The sequence below is a fragment of the Leucopleurus acutus genome (assembly GCF_964270905.1).
Source record: "Leucopleurus acutus genome assembly, chromosome: 1".
NCBI lineage: Eukaryota > Metazoa > Chordata > Mammalia > Artiodactyla > Delphinidae > Leucopleurus > Leucopleurus acutus.
In genome coordinates this window covers 62,691,522-62,718,662 of record NC_139142.1, presented here as the reverse complement: position 1 = coordinate 62,718,662, position 27,141 = coordinate 62,691,522, and the positions used below count along the sequence as shown (strand labels likewise).

General features: G+C 34.0%; 1 protein-coding gene across 1 annotated transcript in view; it reads right to left on the bottom strand.

Moving 5' to 3' along the window:
* Nucleotides 1–27,141, bottom strand: part of RALGAPA1 (Ral GTPase activating protein catalytic subunit alpha 1) — a 220,419-nt gene that overhangs the window by 31,226 nt on the left and 162,052 nt on the right. The window contains exons 35-36 of the mRNA XM_082844727.1: nt 19,866–19,989; nt 11,616–11,771 (exon numbers count right to left, since the gene is read on the bottom strand). Coding sequence (XP_082700853.1) covers nt 11,616–11,771; nt 19,866–19,989 — 280 coding nt within the window. The remainder of the gene's footprint in view (nt 1–11,615; nt 11,772–19,865; nt 19,990–27,141) is intronic.

Sequence of the window (27,141 nt, the reverse complement as noted above, 5' to 3'; positions counted from 1 at the left end):
TCAATTTATGAAGATAAAATAGTTAAATGAAATTCAACACATATAAAATTGAAGTCCTCAGTACATTACAGAATATTAGCACTGGGAGAGACATTAAAGCTCTAATTTCCCACACAATACAGGAACTCCCAGTGCAATATCCCTGACAAGTAATCCTGCCTCTGCTTGAATATTTCTAGGGTTAGGAAGCTTACAGATTCACAAATTAGCCCATTCATTTTAAAAGAGCTACAATCGTTAGACCCTACTTTACAGTAAGCCAAAATCTGCCTTCCCTAAGCTAGTTCTTCCAAAATAAGACTAATACCAAATAAACCCAAGCTATATTTCATATATTATCTTTTCAAATATTTGAAGATTCATCTAATATATAACTCAACTTTTCTAGGTTAAAAGTGTTCCTCTTTTTATATTTCACAAACTTATTCATTATCCTGGATTATTACCTCAGTTTATTGATGTTTCTATTAAATTGTGGTATCTGAAATAGAATATAATATCAATATATTCTATAATACAACCAGCCCACAGTGGGACTACCTCCTTTGTTCTATTCACTCAATTATTTTCTGCATTTTTACAACACTGGCTCAAATGGAAGCTGTAGTCAATTCAAACCCTTAAGACTTTTTCTTACGAAGTTCTTTTAAGCGGGTACAACTGACTACTAGAACTAGAGAGGATTTCTATGTATTCTTAATAAACTTTAACTTACCAGGTTCCGATTACCTTAAAGCCTATCAAGGCCTTTAGCATGATTCTTCTATTCAGTATGTTGGCTCTCCCTTTTCCAGATTTGGGTTATCCTTAAATTCAAATTCTTGTGTCTTTATTTAGATTTTGGATAAAAATGTCAAACGGGACAGGTTTGGGTAACAGCCTTACAGTAAGTCATTACAGATGTCCTTCCTGGTTAAATGAATATCCAACATTTATTAAATACTTACTATTTCTGAGTGCTTTGTGATAATTTATTTAATTTTCAAAACAATGCTACAAGATAAGAATAATTATTATTGACCTTATTTTTACAGGTGAGGAACTGAACCTTTGTAACTTGCCTAAGGTCACGGAACTAGTAAGTGGCAGAGCCAAGATGAAACCCAAGCAGGCTAGCTTCAGAAGCCATACTTCAACCACCTCCCTCTATTGCCTCTCATTATATAATTAATTTCTCTAGATATAATTACAGAACCAGTCACTAACATACTTATTGAACTATTATTAAGACCGCATTTCTTCAACTTGTCCACAACAAACGACTTAGTTAAATGCTTTATACTGTCTATGGCCTTCCCTGATGTAGTAATCCTATTAAAACAAATTAAGTTACTTTGATGTGATTTGTTATGGTGAACTCATGGTAGCTCCTAGTGATCACTACTTCATTACCTAAGTGCTCACAAACCATCTGTTTAATAATCCTATTTTGCCAGGCATTGACATGGAGCTCATGAATGTTAGTAATTTTTGTGGTTGGTGGCCTGTTCCATGTCCTTTTATGAAAATCAGATGTTTGCCTATCTATGGCAGTGTTCTCATTTTCCATAATTATCAGTAGAGGTTCCAGAGTCAATTCTAGATTTCCTCAGTGAAATATCATTCATGTGGAGTTAGAGACTAGAATTCATGTAATATAACTATATCATCTGTTTTACAAAATCAACTTACCTCCTTGACGTCCTCATTTCTGTTAAAAACACCTAATAACTTAATTATAATTACTCAGAGTCAAAACCTGAAAGTCTTCAATTTCTGATTTCCTTATAGTATCTCTAACAAGCTCTTCATTAAAAAAAAAAGTATTATGTTCTCTTTTTGTACTTTCCTTCCTATTTCCTCTATTGTTGCTCTAGATCAGATGCTAGTCATCCTACACAGCTGGACTAGTTCACGAGTTCTTAAAAGGCCTTCTCTCCTCCTTCCCTCTCTCCTTCCTATCTACCTCTTTCAAACAGCAAATATTGAGAGCTGACTAAATGCACTGCACTAGCTATTAAAGATACAACGGTGAGGAAAAACAGACATATTTTCTTCTCTCACATAGCTTTAAGTCCAGTGGAGAGAGAGTAAAATAAACTAAGCAATTAATGAATAATTAACAGTAGAGATAATGCTCTAAATATACCTCTCTGAATGCAAATAACAAAGACAACTGATCTATAATGGCACTTGAAGAATGCATAGAAGTTAGTTAGGTTAGGGCGGTTACTTCACGAGATAGTGGTATACATGTAGAAATTGAAACGGAGTTGATACTCACTGCCCCAAGCCCTCATTCTTTGCCCCTCACCTTCCAGACACTCATGTAGCAAAACATAAACTATCATATACTCCTCAATCATGTGCAAAAACATACTCTCATACATTTTCACAATTCACTTGCTGTCTGGATCATTCATTCTTAGTAATTGGGAAAAGCTTCTTGAAGCAATAGGCACGGCATCTAGTACAGAATACTTTAGCAGAGTGGGCACTCAATAAATATGCTATTAAAAAGATAATGTCACAGTACTTACTTAGCAAATTGTTTTCTATCATTACATAGTGCACAGCATAAAAATACAATTATCTGCAATTACGGCTTTATTTAAATATGCCACTTTGATGGTGATACGTGCTATACAAATATAAAATAGGGTAATGTGATAGTGTTACTGGATAGAGAGGGCTTCTTTAGCTAGGATGGTCTGGAAAGGTCTCTCTGAGGAACTGTCATGTGAGTCTGAGAATAGAACAATGAGGATGAAAAAACCTGATAATGTGACGAAAGAGCATTTCAAATGGAAAAAAAAGGTAAGTGCACAGCCCCTGAGATGGGAATGAGCTTGACATGATGGCAGGTTAGAATGACAGCCAGTGAGGCCAGATTGTGGTAAGTGAAAAGGAAAGTGACAGAAGATGAGATCAGGGAGGTAGGCAGGCAAGTGGCCAAATCCTGTAGGGCACTGAAGGCCACAGTAAGGAATTAGAATTTTATTCTATATGCAATGAGAAGCCACTGCTATACCATCCAAATTAAACCATTCACAGTGCTGAGATAAATCTGCTCTGAACCATTTATACTTCCTTGTTTCTTTATCTTCATTTCTTGTCATCAGGAGTATATTTATAGAAATCGGGGTTAAAGGTAGAGTCTATTATATTAAAACAGAATTATTTTACGTAATGTGGCTAGATTTAGGACTACAACCATGTGTATAATTCCATAGCATTTATTAACTATTACATTAACTACACTTCTACTAAAACAATGAAAAAATTTTTCTTATTATTCCTTAAGTTTGTTTTTCAATTCCTTTTCCAGACTATATTAGCATATAGTCTTTGTAAAGTGAAGTATACTTTAACTGTATTTCTAGATAAAATAAAGAAAAATGGATTTAAAGTTATAATCAGACTAAGCAGTTCGATAGAGCTCATTTATTTGCAAAACTATTGTAACCGAATTTCAAAACAAAAAACGAACTGCCGTCCAGTACGCTAACAATATTTCAGAGGGAACTGACTTAAAGTGCTTCCTTCCCCTCTTTTGGGGGGTCCAGGAAATGAAAGATAGGCTAGAGAGTCCAACTAAAAGTAGGTTGCAATTATCTCTACTTGATCTTCATCAAACTCCTAAAAGGATGATTCAGCTACCTATGAAGCAGAGTATCAGCAAGTGGCTACAAGAAGGAGACAGAGGAAATGAGACAAGCTCCTGTGAACACTTTATACCAATGCTTGCAGCACTTTTGATTTTTAGGGGTGAATAAACTCAGTTAAGTGGAAATTATTTTTAACCATTTTCTGTCAATCTTCCTCAGGTAGAGAGAATTTATAGAACAGATGGCTTGGACTGGAGTTATATCAGGATTTTTAATATGGTGGCGTAGTATTTCTAAGAGAGACTACTTTGTTAGACTGAAAGTTTAGTTAATTTGTTAAAAAAAAGTATAGTCTATGTTGTAAAAATTCTGTCGCTACCATTTTGATCCTTGAAAGAGTCTTTCTTCACAAGAAATAAAATGCTAACACTTAAAGAGGTTCAAAGATATTTACCTCTCATTCTGAGAAAATAAAATGCTTAAAAATAATTTACAAAATCACCACACATTTTAAACACAAAGTGAAAACTAAAATTAGTTTCTACAAAATAGATATAAATGATTTTCTCCTATCAAGTTTAAAACAAAGAACCAGAGTCATACATAATTCTACCTTGCCAGAGGCATGGCTATTTCTTTAAACTGACTGTTGACTATCTAATTTAATTAGAGGTATTAAACTCCACGCTGAGGTCAACAAGCCTTACTTCCTTCAATATTACACTTCAACCAGTGCTCATTAATGTGTCTACTGAATGGATTAACACACCTAAAGATATATGTACAAAGCAAAGGGGGACAACCTAATGATATCCAATTGTTCATTTGTAACAGGACACATGTTGTAGGCCTCAACTTATTACCACTAATGTGGAATTTATTAAATTCAGGAGAAAAATACCAATACAGAAAGTGATTTTTTAATTAAGGAAAACTGGTATAAGACAACTGGTTTCTATGATTAAGTTTAAGGATTTAACCTTTTATTGAAAAGAAATTGATAATGTAATAGAGCTAAAATATAAGACTGTTACTTAGAAAAATCTTACATACTAGGACTCTGAAGAGCAGTAAGGGCAAGAATCACAGAGAACAGGGAAAAGGAAAACTCAATATATAGAGAAATAAATGTTACTTTTTAAAAAATTTCTATGAAAAGAAGGTTTAGAATAATTTATACTGAATTATGAGACTGGGTAAATTTTTCCTTTCTACTGAATTAAGTGAAATATTGCTTCAATTTAGCCCCAACCTTGATAAGAGTAGATTTTACTTAAAGTTACTTAAATTACTACTTGAGAATATAAGAGAACTATACCTTCCAAAATGATACCACTTTATTACATATTGTTTACAATTTTGACAGGTTTTGTTTTTATCTGGTAGGTATTGTACATGTGAAAGAAGTTATGTTTTGAAATTTTCTCACTACAACAAACAAATAAACCCTTTAAAATGCTCTATTGAAGTAAAAAAAAAGCCTATCTAGCCAGGGTAATTTTCTTGAATAAAACAGGTATAGTTACTTTGACAACTAATATAATAGCATGCTTGCATTATAAATTAAAAAAAAATTATAAACATATGCTTGCATTTTTAAAAGTTACATTATTTCTGGCATCTCGATACTAAACAATTGGAATACTACACCATGTAATTGCCTGCAGTCTTTCTCTAATAATTTGAAAAAAACCCAAAAAACTAAATAATTGGAAAAAAATACTTGTACTATTCCACTTGGTAAATTGCTAAATAATTTTACATTTAGAATTAATTAGCTTAAAGGGGGAAAAAAACACAAAATTTTCTTCTAGGGTGTTATGTCAGCAAAATGGTGGACCAAGCAAGCTCTTGTTTCTCCACAAAGACATTGAAAAAACATGATTATATACAGAAAACCCTGATTCCACAACAAAACCTGTTAGAACTAATATATGAATTCAGCAAAGTTGCACAATACAAAATTAACACACAAAAATCAGCTGCATTTTTAACAATGAACAATTCAAAAAGGAAATTATAAAAACAATTCCATTTATAATTGCATCAGAAAGAATAAAATTCTAAGGCATAAATTTAACTAAGGAGGAGAAAGGCATATATGTTGAAAACTACAAAATATTGCTGAAAGAAATGAAAGACTACATAAATAAATGGAAAGATAGCCCATGTTCATGGATTGGAAGGTTTAATATTATTAAAATGACAAAACTACTCAAAGTGATCCAAAGATTCAATGCAATTCTATCAAAATCCCAACACGGTTTTTCATAGAAACAGAAAAACCCATCTTAAATTTCATATGGAATCTCAAGAGACTCTGAATAGTAAAAGCAATCTTGTAAAAGAAGAATGAAGTTGTAGAACTCACATTACTTAATTTCAAAACTTACTACAAAGCTACAGTAATTAAAGCATTTAATTAAAGCAAAAGGACATTCAGACCAATGGAATAGAACAGGGAGTCCAGAAATAAAGCTTTCCATAGATGACCAATTGATTTTTGACAAGGATGCCAAGATCATTCAATAAAGGAATGTGTAGTCTTTTAAACAAATGGTGGTGGGACAAATGGATAGCCACGTGCAAAAGAATGAAGTCAGACTTTTATCTCATACTATACACAAAGAATAACTAAAAATGGATCCAAAACCTGAATGTAAAAGCTAAAACTATAATACTCTTAGAAGAAAACATACGGGAAAATATTCACAACATTGGATTTAACAATGATTTCTTGAACTGATACCAGAAGTAGAAGCAACAAAAGAAAACATAGATAAATTGAGCTCCATCAAAATAAAAACTTCTGTGCCTCAAAGGACACTATCAAGAGTGAAAAGACAACCCCAAAAATGGGGGAAAAATATTTGCTAGTCATATATCTGATAAGAGATTAACATCTAGAATATATAAAGAACTCCAACAACACAACAAGAAAATTACAAACAATCTAATTTAAAAAAATGGGTAAAAGAGATGAATAGACATTCCTCCAAAGAAGATATACAAATGGCCAATAAGCACATGAAAAGATGCACATCATTAGTCATTAGGGAAATGCAAGTCAAAAACCACAAAGCATAATACTTTGTGCCTATTAGGATAGCTAATAACAAGTGTTGGCAAGGATGTGGAAAAACTGGAACTCTTGTGCATTGCCGGGAGAAATGTCAAATGGCACAGTCACTGTGGAAAACAGTTTGACAATTCCTTTAGAAAGCTAAACATATAATTTCCATATTACCCAGCAATTCAACTCACAGGTCTATACCTAAAAGAACTGAAGACAGGGATTCAAACAAATACCTGCAGGACAATGTTCATTGCAGCATTATTCACAACAGCTAAAAAGTGGAAACAACCCAGTGTCTATTGATAGATAAATGGATAAATAAAATGTATATATATATCATGGGATACTATTCAGCCATAAAAAGGATGAAATTCTGACATGCTTTAACATCAATGAAGCTTGAAAACATTATGCTAAGTGAAATAAGACACAAAAGGACAAGTACTGTATGATTCCAAATTATATGAGGTACCTAGAACTGGAAAATTAAAAGAGAAAGAAAGCAAATTAGAGGTTACTAGGGGCTGGGTGGAGGGGTTAATGGAGAGTTATTGTTAATGGATACAGAGTTCCTTTTTTGGGAGAATAAAGTTCTGAGATTTCCAGTTTCCAGCCTGGCATGTAAAGAGATTAGAAGTTACCACTCTGTCCTGACAACAAGTAAAAAGCTAAACAACTGAAAAATCAACTACAGTACTCTTCTTAGATCAGAGAATTGAGGTCATAGGGAAAACTGCTGCCCCAAAATTGGACAGACAGGCATATATGAAGAATAACAACTTAACAGAGCAGAAACCTCTGTAGGAACCAGTGCCAGAGTAGGAAAACCTGAACTGTACCTGACAAACTGCCGGAGACTCAGTGTGAAGAATGAGAGAATGAAAACGCATCAGAACCACAGTCAGATATGGCAGGGATGTTGGAATTACAACTATGATTAATATGCTAAGGGAACTAATGGAAAAAGTAGTCAAAGTATGGATGGATGAACAGATGGATAATGTAAGCAGAGAGACGGACATTCTCAGAAAGAATCAAAAAGAAATGCTAGAGATTAAAAAAAATATGTAAGTGAAATGAAGAAAGCCTCTGATGGGCTCATTAGTAGACTGGACATGTCTGAGGAAAGAATCTCTGAGCTTGAGGATATAATAATAGAAACTTCTAAAACTGAAAACCAAAGAGAAAAAAGACCGAAAAAAAACCCATAACAGAATATCCAAGAACTGTGGGACAACCACAAAAAGTGTAACATTTATGTATAGAAGGAGAAGAAAGAGAGGAAGAAACAGAAGAAATATTTGAAGCAATAAAGATTGAGAATTGCCCCAAATTAGTGTTAGACACCTAACACCAGATCCAGGAAGCTCAGAGAACACTAAGCAGGATAAATGGCCCCCAAACTACATCCAGTATATCACATGCAAACTTCAGAAAATCACAGATGAAAAAATCTTGAGAAAAGCCAGAGGGGGAAAAAACATTTTACCTATAGAGGAGCAAAGATAAGGATTACATCTGACTTCTCCTCAGAAATCACGCAAACAAGAAGAGAGTGGAGTGAAATATTTAAGTGCTGAGAGAAAACTCTACTAATCTAGAATTCTGTACCCTGTGAAATTATCCTTCAAAAGTAAAGAAGAATAAAGATATTCTCAGACAAACAAAGATTGAGGGAATTTGCTGCCAGTAGACCCGCCTTACAAGAAATGCCTTTCAGAGGGAAGGAAAACAATATAGGAAAGAAATTCAGATCTACATATAGAAAGGAAGAGCATCGGAGAATCAATAATTGAAGGCAAAATAAAACTTTATTTTTCTTATTCTTAATTAATCTAACACATAACAGTTTGTTCAAGATTATAAATGGCAACAATGTATTTGATAATGTATGCTTATGTATACACATGGTTATGTATAAGTGAAATAAATGATAGCAATGACACAAGGGATAGGAGGGAAGAATTGTGCTATTAATATGCTATTAATAATAGCATATTGTGCTATTATAAGGTACTTGCAGTGAACCAGTATAGTATTATTTGAAAGTGGACTTAGATTAGTTGTAAATGTATAGTACAAACTCTAGGGCAAGAACTGGAAAAAAATTTAAAAAGAAAAAAATATAAATGATATGCTAAGAAAGGAGAGAAAATGGAATCGTAAAATGCTCAATTATAACCACAAATGGCAGAAAAAATGTAAAATAATCCAATTATATTAATGATCACTTTAAATGTCAATGGTTCAAATACACAGAGATTGTCAGAGCTGATCAAAAAAACAAGCCCCAACTGTGTGAGGCTTGAAACCAACTTTACAAGAAACCAACTTTAAATACAAAGATACATATAGATTAAAAGTAAAGGGATGGAGACAGATATACCATGATACCACTAATAAGAAAGTGGGAATAGCTATACTAATTCTAGAAAGAGCACACTTCAGAGCAAGGAAAGTTATCAGGGATAAAGAGTGGCATAATCTAATGATTAAGAGGTCAGTATTCCAAGAAGACATAACCAATCCTTAAGGTGTATATGCCTAACAACAGAGTGCCAAAATATGTGAGGCAAAAACTGATAGAACTGCAAGGAAAATAAAAGAATCCACTATTATAGTTGGAGACTTTAATACCCCTCTCAGAAAAGAAGAGATCCAAGCAGGTAGAAAATTGGTAAGGATATAGTTGAACTCAACAGCTCCATCAATCAACTGAGTATAACTGACATTCATAGACTATTTCATTCAACAATAGCAGATAACACATTCTTCCCAGACTCACATGGAACATTCACTAGATAGACTACATCTGGGCCATAAAATACACCTTAAAAATTTTTAAAAAATAGAAATCATATGATGTCTGCTCTCAGACCATGATGGAATTAAACTAGAAATCAATAACAAAAAGATAGCTGGTAAAGCCCAAAATACTTGGAAATTGAACAACACAGCTCTAAGTACCACATGGGTCAAAGAATTCTCATGAGAAAATAAAAAATATTTTGAACCAAGTGAAAATGAAGAAGTTCTGGAAATGGATACTTGTGATGGTTCTACAACACTGTAAATGTACTTTATACCAAAGAACTGTACATTTAAAAATGGTTAAAATGATAAATTTTGTTTTATATATATTTTTCCACAATAAAAAATTTTCTATACTTATAGATGAAATAAACTATTAGTGTTCAAGGTTTAATCCCTCAACATTCTCTAATAAATCCAGTACTTAAACATTTCACCATTTAAGGGTATAATTTTAATTAGAACTCAACCATTTAACAATTCTTAAATGGTGTTATCTCCAAAATTAATTTTGCTATGATAATGGATTGTTAAACATCCATTTCAGACTCTTCTTAAATAATTAAGGACAGACCTTTGTGACTGTTGTGAAGGAAATAAGAAACCTTACTTATTTGAGATATTTCTACAAAGGCTGCAGGAATAAAATTTCAAGTACCTTTTAACCATCAGGTTTAATATACTGAAGTAAAAATATCCTGATGTTTCTTTAAGAAAAAAATTTCAACAAAAAATGATATACTTTGTTCTGCTCTTATGTTTGCAATTGAAAATACTATTAATTTTAGACTCTTTTGAAAAGGAAAAGAGGGTTTCCTTTTGCTCCAGGGTTTAAAAGTTGTATCCATGAAGCCATGAAAATAAGGATCACTGCCAAGTCCTAATGTTTAAAATAATTTATCTTTTTGTGCTATATTCATAATTGCCTCTAAATTGAGTATGGCTTATTTTCATACAAATTTAAAATGAGGTGATGGAAGAAAGTGCTTAATTGAAGTTTTAACGAAGTTTTACTCCAATCCAACTCTTCACCATTTTCTTGTCAGTATTCATGTCTCATTCTGTACTTCTAAAAACTACATGCCAAGATATTCTATAGCAAATCTGTTACTAAATATACTTACTTTCCTACACATCAACTACCTCCATCTTTACTACACATTCAAATCCAATCAGCAACCATATATTAGTTGTTCTAACCATTACTCATTTAGTAGGCAATTTCCAACAGTATTCTAAAATGTAAACAAAAGGCATCAAGGGTACTGAATCAATCTTATAAAATATTTGAGAGGAATTCTGAAGTTCCTTTTCAAAAGAGTATAAGGATAACACTGTTTTCATAGGCTATTAATGAAGTATGAAGAGATTCGATATCAGGCAACATGATAACAGAGTACCAAGTAAAATGATCTATGATATTAAGTTGGTTACATTCAGTAGTAGTTTTGAGTAAACTGAGGAGTAGGAAGAAGAAGAGAAGATAAAGAAATGTTGGACAAGGTTTCACTTTAAAAAAATGTTTCTCCCTAAAAAAATTAAACATGGATTGAACACACACAGCTTTATTCTGAGGTATGTCTGTGTCACTAGAGTGATTTTTGAATGCTTGTGCCGGCTACAGCAAAATGGTGGTGTAGGTTTTAAAAGACATGGGCCATCAAAACCATTCCACTATATCTCCCATAAATATTCTAAGGCAGTAAAATCTATTTTAATGAATTAATGCTTATTTTATCTGCTATATTAGTTTTAGTTAAAATTTATGAGAGAGCACATTATATTTTAAGGGATTTGTAATAATTTACATTTTAATTTTTTTCCTCTCCGTCAATCAGTATAAACGTTATATCTCTCCGTGTGTGGGGTCTTGAATTATAATTTCACCAATCTGAACATTTACAGAAGTTTTTCAATTTGTCAGATGCCCATTTTCTTGAAGGCAAATGCTTTGTTAAGACTATAACTTTCAATCATATCATTAAGGAAAACAGAGTTTACTCTGCAACTGTTTCTGAAGACACTACTGGGTGAAGAAAGGAGTACTCAGAAATAGTTCTTGATCAATTAGATGACTTGCTTACATATTTTATGTATTACTAAGATTTTAACTCTGAGCACTTTTTTTTCTTAGCACTTACTTTTTTGGTCAAAGAGTCATCAGAATCAGAAGGCATTCTTGTTGATACGTGAAATATTACTTCAACTGTAGAGGTAGCAAAATATGGTGTGGTCAATCCAGTGCTTTTATTTCTTTGTAGTCCTCCCATGAAACCGCAATGGTTTGTAAGATTTACCTAGAAGCAATGAAAAGACACATAATATTAATTAACTAAACAAAACTAAAAACCTCACTATGGAAAAAGACTCAAATTTCTCACTTTGCAAAAACATGAGGAATGAAGTCTTCTGCATGTTATCAACTACGGCTTGACCCAGAATTATTAGTTAGAACTATTGAAGTCACACTGGTAGATTTTCTTAAGTATTTGAGGGTCCCTAATTAGTAGGAAATAATTAGCAAAGAAATCAATCGCTGTGCACTATGCATCTCTTGTTAGGCTACGAGGTGCTAAATGGTAAGGGCTGTGTGGGACGCCGAGGGCAGAGAGTAAAAACCAAGTGGCAAAAATCAAGACTGGAAATGATTTGAGGATAAGTTAAAACAGTAATGTCACTTTGATAAAACGATTAATTGTGTCATATTTACTCACTGAAATTGGCTTCCTAATTATTAGTACCTATCATAGCCCAGAACAAAAATACAAAAATGTAGAACTTAACTATACTTCAAATGCATTAAAAAAATACAAATTAATCTGTGCAAAGTCTTTTAAATCTCCTTTTTTCCTGATTATAAATATATTTACTATCAGGATTGTTGCACTGGACGATATCCCCTGGACTTGTGTGATGCAAAGAAGCCAGCAACTTGTGTTCATTGTAGAAAATCAAAGAAATATTGTAAAGAAAAAACAAAATTTAAACACTGCTTGTATTTATCCATTCAGAGAAACCAGTTATGCACCTGCTTGTAAAAAACAAAATATAAATATGTGAAAAAGTGGAAACCTATAAAAGCAAATTTCTGTACTGTGTGAACTGAACACATCTCAACTATCAGTATCAGGTACTAATGGCTGAATGTATGAATAACAAGTTAGTTTTTATGCCATTACTACAAGATTTCCTCATTTACATTTTAAATTTATTTTTAACTCAGTAATACATTCATACAATTAAAAGTTCAAAAGATACAGCAAAATTTTTCCTTCCATATCTCTCATCTCTAGCTACTCAGTTCCACTCCAAGAAAGCAATTTAAGTATGCCTGCAAAAATGTTCTCTATATACAATTAAATTTTTAAAGGTATGTATGCACATATACACATGTATGTATGTACACATGTGCACACACAACACGGATACACAATGTTCTGCACCTTGCTTTTTTGCATTTAAAATACCTTGAAAAATACTCTTTATTACTAAGTAAAGAGCCTTCTCATTTTTTTTTCATGGCTTCACCTAAGTCCCTTTTCTTGATGTACAATAATTTAACTAGCGCTCTACTTGACGGATATTTAGGCTTTCCCAATCTTTTGCTATTACAGTCAATGCTACAATGCATAACACTGAACACATGTCATGCTGCATTTGTGAAAGTAGATCTGTAGGACAGATAGTCAAAAGTAGAAATGTAAGTCAAAGGGCATGTGCACATCTAATTTTGAAACTGACTACCAAATTGCTCTCCATAGATGGTACCAACAGTGCATGAGAGTGCCTGTTTCCCTCATATGCTCTCAAATAGATTAACAAACTTTATGACCTTTGCTAATCTGTTAGGTTAAAAAATGGTATCTTAGTGTACATTTTTGTTCTGTTTTGTTTTAGTGAGAAAGTTATTTACTTTCAGGTCAATTCTCTAATTATGTAAAGGAGAAAGTCTCAGTTTAGTGCTCCTTTGCTATAAATAATTCTGTAACACTTGCAGATCTCTATTTTTTAATTAAATGTTTTACCTGGAGGTAATTATAGATTTACACAAAGTTTTAAGAAATAATAAGGAGATTCTATGTACCCTTTACCCAGATTCCCCAATGCAATCATATTATAACCAGGATACTGATATTGACATGATTCAGAGACAACATTTTCATCACCACAAGGATTCCGTGTTGCCCTGTTACATGAGCAACACTCACTTCCGTCCTACCCTACCCTCCTTTATAACCCCTGGCAATCACTAACCTGTTCTTTACTACTAAAACTGTCATTCCAAGAAAGTTATATAAGTGGAATTATTTGGCATGTAACCTTTCCAAGCATTTGGAGATTTTGCCATTATCTTTCTGTTCATGATTTCAAGTTTGATCCTACTGTATATGGAGAAAACACTGTATGATTTAAATGCTTTTAAACTTGCTGAAGTTTGTTTTAATGGCCCATATATGGCCTATCTTGGTGTATGTTCCATGGGCACTTGAAAATAATATGTATTATGGTATTGGTGGGTGGAGTGTTCTACAAATGGCAATTAGATCCTGTTGGTTGGTGGCGGTGTTGAGTCCTTCTATATACTTGCTGATTTTCTGTCTACTTCTCTCAGTTGTTGAGAGAGGGGTGAAATCTCCATTTATAATTGTGAATTTGTCTATTTCTTCTTTCAGTTCTATCAGCTTTGCTTCAGATATTTTGCAGTTCTGTTGTTTGCTGCACACACATTTAGGATTGTTAAGTCTTCTTAGTGGACTGACCCTTTTATCACTGTTATATAATGTCCCCTCATCTCTGGTAGTTTTCTTTGCTCTGAAGCCTACCTTATCTAATATTAATTCAGCCACTCTGGCGTTCCTTTGATTAAGGTTTGCACAATATAATTTTTTCTATCCATTTACTTTCTACCAGCCTATATTGTTATATTTGAAGTGAGTTTCTTTTACAAAGCATATAGGTGAGTCACGTTTATTTACTATTATTTTTTTTTGCGGTACGTGGGCCTGTCCCTGCTGTGGCCTCTCCCGTTGCGGAGCACAGGCTCCGGACGCACAGGCTCAGCGGCCATGGCTCACGGGCCTAGCCGCTCCGCGGCATGTGGGATCTTCCCAGACCGGGGCACGAACCCGTGTCCCCCGCCTCGGCAGGCAGACTCTCAACCACTGCGCCACCAGGGAAGCCCTGAGTCACGTTTTTTAATCCACTCTGCCAATTTATTTTTATTTTTTTATAATTATTTATTTATTTATTTATGGCTATGTTGGGTCTTCATTGCTGCATGTGGGCTTTCTCTAGTTGTGGCGAGCGGGGGCTACTCTTCGTGGTGGTACGTGGGCTTCTCATTGCGGTGGCTTCTCTTGTTGTGGAGCACGGGCTCTAGGTGCATGGGCTTCGGTAGTTGTGGCTCGCGGGCTCCAGAGCACAGGCTCAGTAGTTGTGGCGCACGGGCTTAGTTGCTCCGTGGCAATGTGGGATCTTCCTGGCCCAGGGCTTGAACCTGTGTCCCCTGCATTGGCAGGCGGATTCTTAACCACTGCACCACCAGGGAAGCCCCACTCTGCCAATTTTTAATTGGTATATTTACATCATTCATATTTCCTGTAATGACTAATACGTTAGAGCTTAAGCTCACCATTTTATTTTTTGTTTTCTGTTTATTTTCTCTGTTTTATTTTTCTTGCCCCCTATGGATTACTTGAACATATTCTAGAATTCCGTTTTTATTTATCATTTTTAGAGTGTACTTTTGTTATATTTTTTTACTGGTTGTTCTTGGTATTAAACTATATGTACGTACCTTATCACAGTCTACTGATGTTGTCATTTTACCAGTTTGAGTGAAATATAGAAACCCTACCTCATTTTATGTCCTTTTACCCTCCCTTGTTTGTAATATAATGAATATTTTCATGGCATTACATTTATTTATTTATTTTTTTGCAGCATGCGTGATCTTAGTTCCCTGACCAAGGATCGAACCCATGCCCCCAGTACTGGGAGCGTGGAGTCTTAACCACTGGACTGCCAGGGAAGTCCCTGTCATTACATTTAGAAACACATCAGGTAGTAAAATAATTTTTGCAGCAACCATCAAATATAATTAAGAAAACTCAAGAGAAGTAAATTTAGTGTATTTACCCATATTTTTTCTTGCCATGCTCTTTCTTCCTGATGTTCCAAAGTTCCTTCTATCATCTCATTTCTGTTAACAGAACTTCTGTCAGTGGTTCTTTTAGGGCACGTCTGCTGGCAACAAATTCTCTAAGTTTTCCTTCATCTGAGAATGTTGTGCTTCATTCCTTAGCTAACTATAGTATTCTGGGTTGACAGTTTTTTTTTCCTTTTAACATTCGAAAAATATTACCTCCTCTGGCCACCACAGTTTCTGATGAGAAATTCACTATCATTCTAATTGTACCCATATAGATAGGTACAAGTTTCCTCTGGATACTTTCGAAATTTTTTTGCCTTTAGTTTTCAGAAGTTTAATTATGATGTGTCTTAGTATGGATCTCCTTCCATATATCCTATTTGGTTTTCACCAGGTTCTTCAATCTGTAGCTTTATTAGCTTTATTTTTCTTGTCAAATTTGGGAAGTTTTCAACATTATCTCTCAAAGTAGTTTTCAGACCCAACCTCTTTCTCCTCTCCTTCTGGGACTCACAATAACAGGAGTGTTAGATTTTTTTGTCATAGCCCCACAGGTCTGTTCATTGCTCTGTTCACCATCTTTATGTCTATTCTCTCTCTGCTGTTCAGATTAACTTTTACTGTTCTATGCTCCAATTTACTAATTCTTTCTGTACCCTCATCTCCACCTGACTCTGTTGCTGGGCCAATCTACTGAGTTTTTTATTTCAGTTATTATATTTTCAATTCTAAAATTTCCATTTAGTTCTTTGTATCTTGTATTTCTTTGCACAGACTTTCTATTTTTCATTTGTTTCAACTGTGTTACTAATTGCTTGTTGAAGCATTTCTAATATAGTCACTTTAAAATCTTTGTCATCTTGGTGTTGGCATCTATTGCCTTCTTTTCATTCAGTTTGAGACCTTCCTGGTTTTTGGTATGATTTTTGGTTGAAGCCTGGACATTTCAATATTATGAGACCATGAATCTTATTTAAACCTTCTGTTTTAGTTGGCTGTTTTGCAACACAGCTCCAGAGAAGCGGGGGCTTTCAGCCTCATTATGGCCAGGTGGAGGTGGTCTCGTTATCACTGGGTGACGGTGAAAGGCCTAATTCTCCACTAGACCTCCTCTGACTCCAGTGTAGAGGGGGAGAGGCACCTCATTATGCCTGGGTGGGGCCGAAATTCCAGGTTCCTCATGTAGTCTCCACTGACACTGTGGTGTTAGACATGGATGGGGGACTTGTTACCAGTTGGCAGAGATGAAACTCTTAGCTTTCTATTTGGTCTTCTCTGATACTATCTTACTCCAGGGTGATGTTCGGGATGCCTCATTATAGTCATTTATTTATTGGCTGATTGATTGATTTTTGGCTGCGTTGGGTCTTCACTGCTGCACGTGGGCTTTCTCTAGTTGCGGTGAGCGGGCTTCTCATTGCAGTGGCTTCTCTTGTTCCGGAGCATGGGCTCTAGGCACGTGGGCTTCAGTAGCTGTGGCACGTGAGCTCAGTAGCTGTGGCTCACAGGCTCTAGAGCGCAGCCTCAGTAGTTGTGTTGCACAGGCTTAGTTGCTCCACGGCATGTGGGATCTTCCCAAACCAGGGCTTGAACCCGTGTCCCCTGCACTGGCAGATGGATTCTTAACCACTGTGCTACCAGGGAATTCCCCTCATTATAGTCTTGTAAGGGTAGAAGTCTAGGCTTCCTAACCCACTTTTGTTGTCAGGGGTGGGGATGAGGGTCACAGTATTTTCTGTGGTGTTTGGTTGGCGTAGAGCAGTTACTGTTTAAATGTTTTCTGTCTTTCCAGGTTGCTCCTTTCCTGATCCTTTGGTTAGAAAGAGTAGGCTTTTGTTGGGTTTTTTTTGTCCTGTGCTTGTTGATATTTCTAGGTTGCTGGCTTCTTCAACTCCAAGTCCAAGATATATGAGGCAAAAAGAAAACCTGAGAACTCATGTCATTCCTTGGTCCTGAAGTCCTGTTGGTCTATCTTCTTTTCTCCAACGAACCCGTGTCCCCTGCATTGGCAGGCAGATTCTCAACCACTGCGCCACCAGGGAAGCCCTTACCTGACTTTTTGATTCTAGACAACCTAATGGGTGTGAAGTGGTATCTCACTGTGATTTTGATTTCCATTTCTCTGATAATGATGTCAAACATTTTTTCATGTACTTACTGATCATCTGTATATCTTCTTTGGAAAAATGTTTATTCCGATCCTTTAGCCATTTTTAAATTGGGGTGCCTTCTAATTATTGTTTTGGTGAGTTCTTTGTATATTTTAGATACAAGTCCCTTATCACATATATGACTTGCAATTATTTTCTCCAATTCTGTGGGTTATCTTTTCACTTTGTTAATGGTGCCCTTTGATGCACAAAAGTTTAAATTTTGATGAAGTCCAATTTAGTTATTTTCCTTTGTTGCTCATGTTTTAGTGTCATATCTAAGAATACCTTTTATTTGTTAGTTGTGTCTCAATAAAGCTGGAAAAAAAGAATCCACTGCCAAATTCAAGGTCGTAAAGATTTACCCCATACCGTCTTCTAAGAATTTTACAGTTTTAGCTCTTACATTTAGGTCTTTGATGATCCATTTTGAGTTAATTTTTGTACACAGTGTGAGGTAAGATTCCAACTTCATTCTTTTGCTTGCAGCTATCCAGCTACTCCAACACCATCTGTTGAAAGGACTTTCTCCACTGGATGGTCTTGGCACCCTTGTTGAAAATCAGCTGACAACAGACGTGTGGGTTTATTTCTGGAATCTCAATTCTATTTCATTAATTGATATATGTATCCTTAGTGAAAGTAACTCGCTGTTTGATTAGAACTGCTTTGTACTAAGTTTTGAAATCAGGAAATGTGAGTACTCCTAATTTGTTCTTTTTCAAATGTCCGTTGCTTTTACTAATACTTTTCTAGTTTGTTTTTTTAACAGGACATATATTTATAACATTTCTTTTACACTTTCCAAACCACTTTCACATACATAATCTCAAATGAACTGCATATTACATATCTGTTGGGTAAAAAAGCACACTCCTTTTGACAAATAAGCAAAAGGCCAAGAGAACTAAAGTAACTCAGTGAAATAGCAGGTTAGATCAGCTATAAAAATATATATTGAATGCTAAAGGTTTATGCATTGGACACTGTGCAAGGACTGGGATTTAAAAAGAAAAAGCAGGAAGATGAAAGAGCCTGCCCTCTAGGAACTTACAGTCTAGTGCAGTGGTCTTCAATAAATTTGCTCATGTACTCTCTACAAGAATATTGAGAAACTATGTATTAAATTGACAACTACGATGAAAATTGTCATCATAAGTTTAAGCTGTTACGAAAGATACAATTTCCAGTATACTGTATGTTATATCTATATACTTTGAATATATTTTCATCAAAATCTTAGAGCACAAATTTGGCTGATACAATATATATAAAATGTCTGCTATTAATGACAAATCAATCAGCCACATCAAATTCACTTTCTGTTAGAACATGTCTGACTCATAATTTTACAATTTAAATAAACATACTAATACAAATCTCTATGACAAACACCTCACTTCTGAATTATAATTCTAGGATAGACAGATTTGGTTCAGGAACTTCAACATGAGTTGGTTGCCGGTTGTTGGTTGCCGGGATGACAAAAAATACAGCACCTTTCAATACTTCCTGCTTTGCCATTAGAGACACTCTCTCTCAGGAACATGCCCTCTTGAAGGAACTGTCCCTTTTTTGATGCCAAACCTTCCAGGGCAATGCAGGATTCAGGTGAGTAATAGGTATGCCTTACTTTTACAAAGATGAAGAACAGAAAAGGAGAGGTAAGAGACTGTAGAAGGGTTCTCCGGAATTAATTGTAGTAAAGTTGAGGATCTAGAAACTTATCTCCTCAAAACTAACCTAGCCAACATGCCCCCTAGAATCCTTGGGATAGCCCTAGGATATTCATATCTTCGTTTGAAGATCACTAGTCCAGCGGTCACAACTGTGAGGAAAATCCAGATCTTTTAAGTCTAGGAGTTTAGCACACTCTGACAATACAGTGAATGATAAAACAGTCAAAAACCTTCCTAAGTCTCAACTGCTGCCGTCTTTGTAGATGAGATATAAGGCAGAAACAATATCAAACCCATTGTTATGTTGTTGAGTCTCCTAAAATAATGCTTCTAGAATAAGCTAGAAAGAAAAAGAAAACCATTGCTTCCAAATAGAAATAAAATGATATTTGTATAATTTAAAAACAATACCTCCCAACCAAGACCAGCTACAAAATCTTCATATGCTTGACTTCCTCCTGTATTGGTGAGAATGGAATGTTTGTCTTCTTGTCCTTCAGCAACATAAAATACTGCAATCTTGTGTGTCTCTCGGCTATAAAACAAAAGATTTCACCGTTCACTTAATCATTAATTTATCTGTTCATTCATCCAATAATTAACTTCTAAATACGTGGCAATAAAAAGATGAAAATGAATTAAACCTTATAATCTACTAAGGGAGACAAGTAATTATAAGTAAAAACTTATAAAAGTTACAAAATTGCGCTCAGAACAGAAGAAAAGGATGATTACTTCTGACTGAGAAACAGAGAGAAACTTAAAGGAGAAGGTAATATTAAGCTGGGTGAAGGTAAGTAAGATTTGACAAATGAAGGAGAGAAAGTATCAGGAAAGACACACAGGTGTGAATGCACAAAGCATCTGAAGAGCTGCCTGTTGTGCAATGTGGCTGAATCCCAGAGTTAAAGGGACTGTGTTTTAGAAATAAAATTAAGTAGGAGTACAGAGATCAGTGAGAAATGATCCATTTCTCCAAAGTACTTATAAGAAATGTATACACAAATATTATAAAACTGTATGGAGTAACGGACAAGTTCTTAGATATTTTAGTTTTAGTTCTCCCTAAAATTAAAAATGCTCATAAAAGCAAATTTCTTGTATGAAATTTGGCTTTCCAAGCTAACTAGAAAATAAACAATGACCCAAGCAAACAACAACCGCTGACATACTTTTGATTCAAAGACACAAAGTAGAAAGTAAAAGAAACAGAAGAAGATGCTATGCAAACAGTAACCAAGAGGGCCAGCATAGCTATACTAATATTAAACTTTTACATAAAAATGTTATAGGGAGTTCACAGAGAGACATCCTGGGGTAGAGTGGGGGGTCGGTTTGGGTGGGTGGGGTTCCTTTTACCTTTTTCCTTTCTGTGTATATCATTAATCTGACAATTCTCCCTCCTCCCCACTGGCCTGTCCCCATTCCTCGTATTTGTACGGTTCAAGCAATAAAGACACTCATTTCAGGAATAAAAAAGTTATAAAAGATAAAGATATATTTCATAATGTTAAAGGTCCTTATAACAGGAAGATATGAAAATTAAAAACATATGCACCCAACAACAGAGCTTCAAAATACATGAAGCAAAATCAGACAGAACTGAAGGCAGAAATAGCTATTTCTATAATCATAGTTGGAGACTTCAATACCTCACTTTCAATAATGGACAAACAATTAAAGAATATCAACAAGGAAACAGAAGACTTGCATAATAGTATAAAATACCTAAAGAACACTCCACCCAACAGTAGCAGAAAAACACATTCTCCTCAAGCAAACCTGGAATATCTTTCAGGATAGACCATATGGTAGGCCACAGAACAAGCCTCAATACATTTGAAATAACTGAAACCATGCAAAGTATGTTTTCTAATCATAATAGAATAAAATTAGAAATCAATAAAAGAAGAAAATTTACAAATATGTAGAAATGAAAAGATATACTCCTAAATAAGTGATGAGTCAAAGAATAAATCTCAAGGGAAATTAGAAAAAAAATCCTTAGAGATGAATGAAAATGAAAATATAATACAACAAAACTGATGGCATGCACGTAAAGCAGGGCTCATTGGTAAATTTATGCACATAAATGCCTATATTAAAAAAAAGAAAAAGATCTCACATCAAAAACTAAACCTTCCACCTTAAGAAACTAGAAAAAGAAGAACAACTAAACTCAAAGCAAGCAGAAAGAGGACAATAATAAAGACTAGTGTGGAAATAAATGAAACAGAACAGAAAAACAAGAGAAAAATTTTAAATTGGTTCTTTGAGATGTTAAACAAAATCAATCTATAGCCAGAATGAGCAAGAAAAAAAAGATTCAATTTACTAAAATCAGGAATGAAAGGAGAGACATCACTACATACCTTATAGAAACAAAAAGTATTATTAAGGAATACTATCAACAATTGTATGCCCAAAATCAGATAGTTAGATTAAATGGACAAATTCTTAGAAAGACACAAATTATTAAAACCAACTCAAGGGAAAATAGGATATCAGAATAGTTCAATAACAACTAGAGAAACTGAAATAGTATTCTGATTGAAAAGGAAGTAGTAAAACTACTTCCACTTGCAGATGAGATGACTCTGTGTACAAAAATCCTAAGGAATCCACTAAAAAGTTATTAGAGCTAATAAATGACTTCAGAAAGGATTCAGGATATAATATCAACATACGAAAATCAACTATATTTTTATAAACTAACATGAACAATCCAAAAACAAAATTAAGAAAGCTATTTCTTTTATAATAGCATCAAAAATAGTAAAAATACTTAGGTATATATTTAACAAAAGTACACAACTGATACTCTGACAGCTACATTGTTGAAAAAAATTAAAGATCTTAAAAAAATACCACATTCATAGACTGAAAAACTTAATATTGTTAAGATAATATTTCCTAAATTGATCTACAAATTTAATGCAAGTGCTATCAAAGTCCCAGCTCCCTTTTTTTGTAGAAATTGATAAGCTGATCCTAAAATTCACAGGAAAATGCAAAAAATCCCAAATAGCCAAAATAATCTTGAAAAAGAAGAACAAAGTCAGAGGACTCATAATTCCCAATTTTAAAACCTACTACAAAACTACAGCACTCAATGGACTGTGGTACTACCACAGCAGAAACATATAGCTCTATATGGAATAGAATCTTGGGTCCTGAAATAAACCTTTATGTTTATCATCAATTGCTTTTTGCAACGGTACCAAGCCAATTCAATGGGGGAAAAAATAGTGTTTTCAGCAAACGGTGTTGAGGGAACTGGATATCTACAATGCAGTTGTAGATATCCAATGAAGTTGGATTCTTACCTCATACCATATACAGAAATTAAATTTAAAAGCATCATAGACCTAAAAATAAGGTCTAAAACTATGAAAGTCTCATAAAGAAGTTTACACAACTATAAAATGTCCGTGTAAAAGCTACATGAATGTTCACAGTAGCATTATTCATAACAGCCGGAAAGTGAAACTAATGCAAATGTCCATCAAGAGATGAATGGATAAACAAAATATAGGATATTCACACAATGGAATATTATTCAGGAATAAGAAGAAATGAAGTGCTGACACATGCTGCAACATGGATGAATTTTGAAAACACTGTGCTAAGAAGCCTTCCACAAAAGACCACATATGTTTGATTGCTATTACATGAAATATCCAGAATAGGCAAATCTATAGAGACAGAAAGTAGATTAGTGTTGTCCAGAGATGGGGAGTAGGGAGTGATGTTTGGGGGTAATAGAGAGTGACTGGTAATGGGTATGAGGTTTCTTTTTGAAGGAAATATTCTAAAATTAGATTGCTGTGATAGTTGTCTGTGAATATACTAAAAACATATACACTTTAAATGAGTGAATCTTATGGTATGTGAATTACATCTCAATAAAGCTGTTAGAATTTAAGTTGGAAGTATGACCTACTATGTGTAAATTCTGATCCTGGCAGAAAGGGGACCTCTCAGTGTTCTCAATTTCCTAGGTAAAGGGCTATCAGCTAGAACTCATAAATCACAATTTATAAAATTGAGAAGAGTTGCATAGAAATGTTCACCTAATACTATATAAATCAAAAAGAGAAATACATGAGCCATATAGGAAAAATTAGAAAATAAATCTTTAAAATGCAAAAGTAAAAATGAAATCACCTTTATATTATCTGTCCTTTTTAAAATTTGAAAAAGCAGAGTTTAGCTGCTCTTTTATGTCAAATTTTAATTTTTCAGTATTCCTTCTTATTTTTCTACTTACTAACTACTTCTAAATGCTTGGTATATATTGATTGCCATTAGATTAGTATGTACCACAACAGTGAATGAGGTAAAAAGATTAGAAAAAATGAGATTACTGAACTTGCAGCCATAAATATTCTACAATATGTCCAGTACTGGCAAAATATTATGAGCTTACTACTGGAAAGTTCAAAGTGAAATATGCTAAGTTATAAGCACTTCTGATTCCCTGTATATACACTGCAAAAGAAATAATAATACAAATAATTTGGAGATTTGAAATTTAAAAATCTGATGGTTCAACCATGAGGAATAGGAATCAGTTAATCTAGTCAAAGAAAACAAAGGATCTATAAATGGTCTGAAGAGATAAGACTATAAAGAAAGTAACTTTTCATTTTCTTCCGCCCTAATCCTCCAGACAAGTAATCAGGTTTTTTCCAGGTTCTTGGCTTAAGAAGCAGCTCAATGTTGCCTTACTGTCACATAATTAGAATGAATTTTTATCTGAACCCAATATGTTAGAAAAAGAAAGGAAACCTGTTTTCATTATTTAATTTGTTTAAAAAAGCAAAATAAATGTCATGTGTTCATGTGGTGTACAATATCAAAAAGGAAACCTATGCTGTCTCAAGGAAGATGTCCTTCATATATTCCAGGTACATATGAGAATGGAAGTAGTTTAGCAGGAGCCAAGAAGTAGAAAAGCATAAGATAATGTAAAGAAACCATGAATAGCCAAGACTGGCTGGTATGGCCTGAGTTCTAGACTAAGGAGTCTGGTCAGGCACTGGGAAGTCACTAAGGAATAAAATAAAAATTTTACTTTAGAAAAATTATTCTCGTGGTGAATATTGTCTAGACGGTGAAGAGTTAGAAGATGAGAGAGTTGTTTTAACTCTCTCCGAAAGAAGTAATAAGGACATGAATCAAGAAGTTGGGAGTAGGAAAAGCAAAGAAGAGATAGAAGTGAGAAATAATAAGAAGAAAGAACTGACATAATGATAAACAGTAAGGGCAAGGGAAAGGAAATGGTCAAGTGTGGGTGACACTGAAATGGTACTTCTAAATATAATGGAGAAAATTAGGAGGAGGATGTTACTTGGGGAAGAACTGATGACCTGGAAACAGAAGTAAGGAGGCAGGGAAAAAATTGTAATAAGCAGCTACAAAATCATGACTGACAATTAAGGGATAGGAGTACATGGGCAGAAAAGAATGGGGTTGAGAAGATATGAGAGATATCCCAGTGAGAAGGAAAACTATGTTAGGGGAGAAGGCAGCAGAAAATGAGCCAGTGAAGACAAACTAGAAATAACTAGTTTAGCAGGAGCCAAGTAGAAAAATATTAGGTAATGTAAAGAAACCATAAATAGCCAAGACTGGCTGGTATGGCCTGAGATCTAGGCTAAAGAGTTTGGTCAGCCATTTGGAAGTCACTAAGGAATAAAATAAAAATTTTACTTTAGACAGTTTTACTTTAGAACAAAGTAATTTAACATGACTTTAGAAGCCAGGGGAGAAGAACATTTTAAAGAGAGAACAGACAACAGTACTGAACTTTTAGGGTATATAATACTCAGGAGTTTTTAGGGCAGAAACTATTCTGTATTATATTGTAATGAGTATACATGTCATTATACATTTGTAAAAACTCATACAATGTACAACACCAAGAGTGAATCTAATATACGCTTCAGTTAATAATAATATATCAATATTGGCTCATCAATTTTAACAAATGTACCATACTGATACAAGATAAAAATAATAGGGGTAACTATGTATAGGGGGAAAGAGGGTATGTAGGAATGCTCTGTATTTTGCAATTGATTATCTTGTAAATCTAAAACAGCTGTAATTTTTAAGTGCCTATTAAATTAATTGAATTTAATTAATTAGATAAATCAAGGAGGCTGGAGAGGATGGAGAAAACTTTAGACATGGTGGTCAGGATACTAACCTTCAAAAGGATAGTTTCAGTAGAACAGTAGAGGTCTGAGAACACATGGTGAGCAAGACAGCAAAAGAGGTATGATTTGTGCCCCCAATGACTTTGCTATCATCTAGTACCAAAGATAAATTATTATGGGGAAGAATTAGGATATGAGAACTCAGAGACTACTTAGAGGGTTTTAATTTTATAACGGTCTTGGAAAGAATATCTAAGAAATAATAATAATATTAATACAGTGTGATAAATACTATGACGGGAGAGTGTTATCGGGATCTCTGAAAGCCCATGGAAGGATATCCAAACATAGGGTGGAAGGAACTGGGGAGGAAGGTAAAGGGTTAGCGGTAGCTTAGGGAAAGGCCTTTCAGAAAAAATGATGTTTAAGCTGAGACTAAAACAATGGACAGGATCTACACTCAGAAAAAATTTAGAGCATAAGACTATTTCATTGTTAAATAATAAAGAATAAAACTCAGACAGATAACATTCAATTCTAGAAGAAAAAGAAAAATATAAAGCTTATAAACAAGAAATAACAGTAATTAAAGAGTTAAAAAACAGAACATAATAGAATATGATAAATGAGAAACTGTTTCTCTGAAAAGATTAAGTAGATATTTGCATCCAGAAAAAAAAAGCCCACTGTAATGGTGGTGCATAATTCACTTACAAATATAGCTTAAAAGTTAAAAATCATTTTAAAAGAAACCATAATTACAATAATTTGTTATTTAATACATAATACAAAAAAGATGGAAATCGTAACACCAATAACCTAAAATGTGAGGGAAGAAGTAAAAGTATAAAGGTTCTGTATGCTGTATATAAAGCAAATACTAATAGAAAAGGAAATAAACAGCAATACAGTAATAGTTGGGGGTTTTAATATCCCACTCTCAATAATGTACAGATTATCCAGACAGAGACTGAAAAAGGAAACAGTGGATTTGAACAACACTATATACCTAACAGACATACACAGAACATTCTGTCCAACAGCAGCAGAATATACACTCTTTTCAAGTGCACATGGAACATATTCTAGGATAGATAATGTGTTAGGATGCAAAACAAGTCTCAACAAATTCAAGAAGCTAGAAATTATATCAAGCATTTTTTCCAAACACAATGGAATTAAAATAGAAATCAGTAACAAGAGAAAAGCCAGAAAGTTCACAGACACATAGAAATTAAACGACATACTCCTGAACAACCAATGGATGATAGAAGAAATCAAAAGGGAAATTTAAAAAAGATCTTGAGACAAACAAAAATAGAAATACACACTGAAAGTGTGACGTATAGCAAGTTCCAAGAGGGAAGTTTGTAATGATAAACACGTACATTAAGAAAAAGAAAGATCTCAAATAAACAGCTTAACTTTATACCTAAAGGAACTAGAAAAAGTAGAATAAACTAATCCCAAGGTTAGCAGAAAAGGGGAAATAATAAAGATTAGAGCATAAATAAATAAAATAG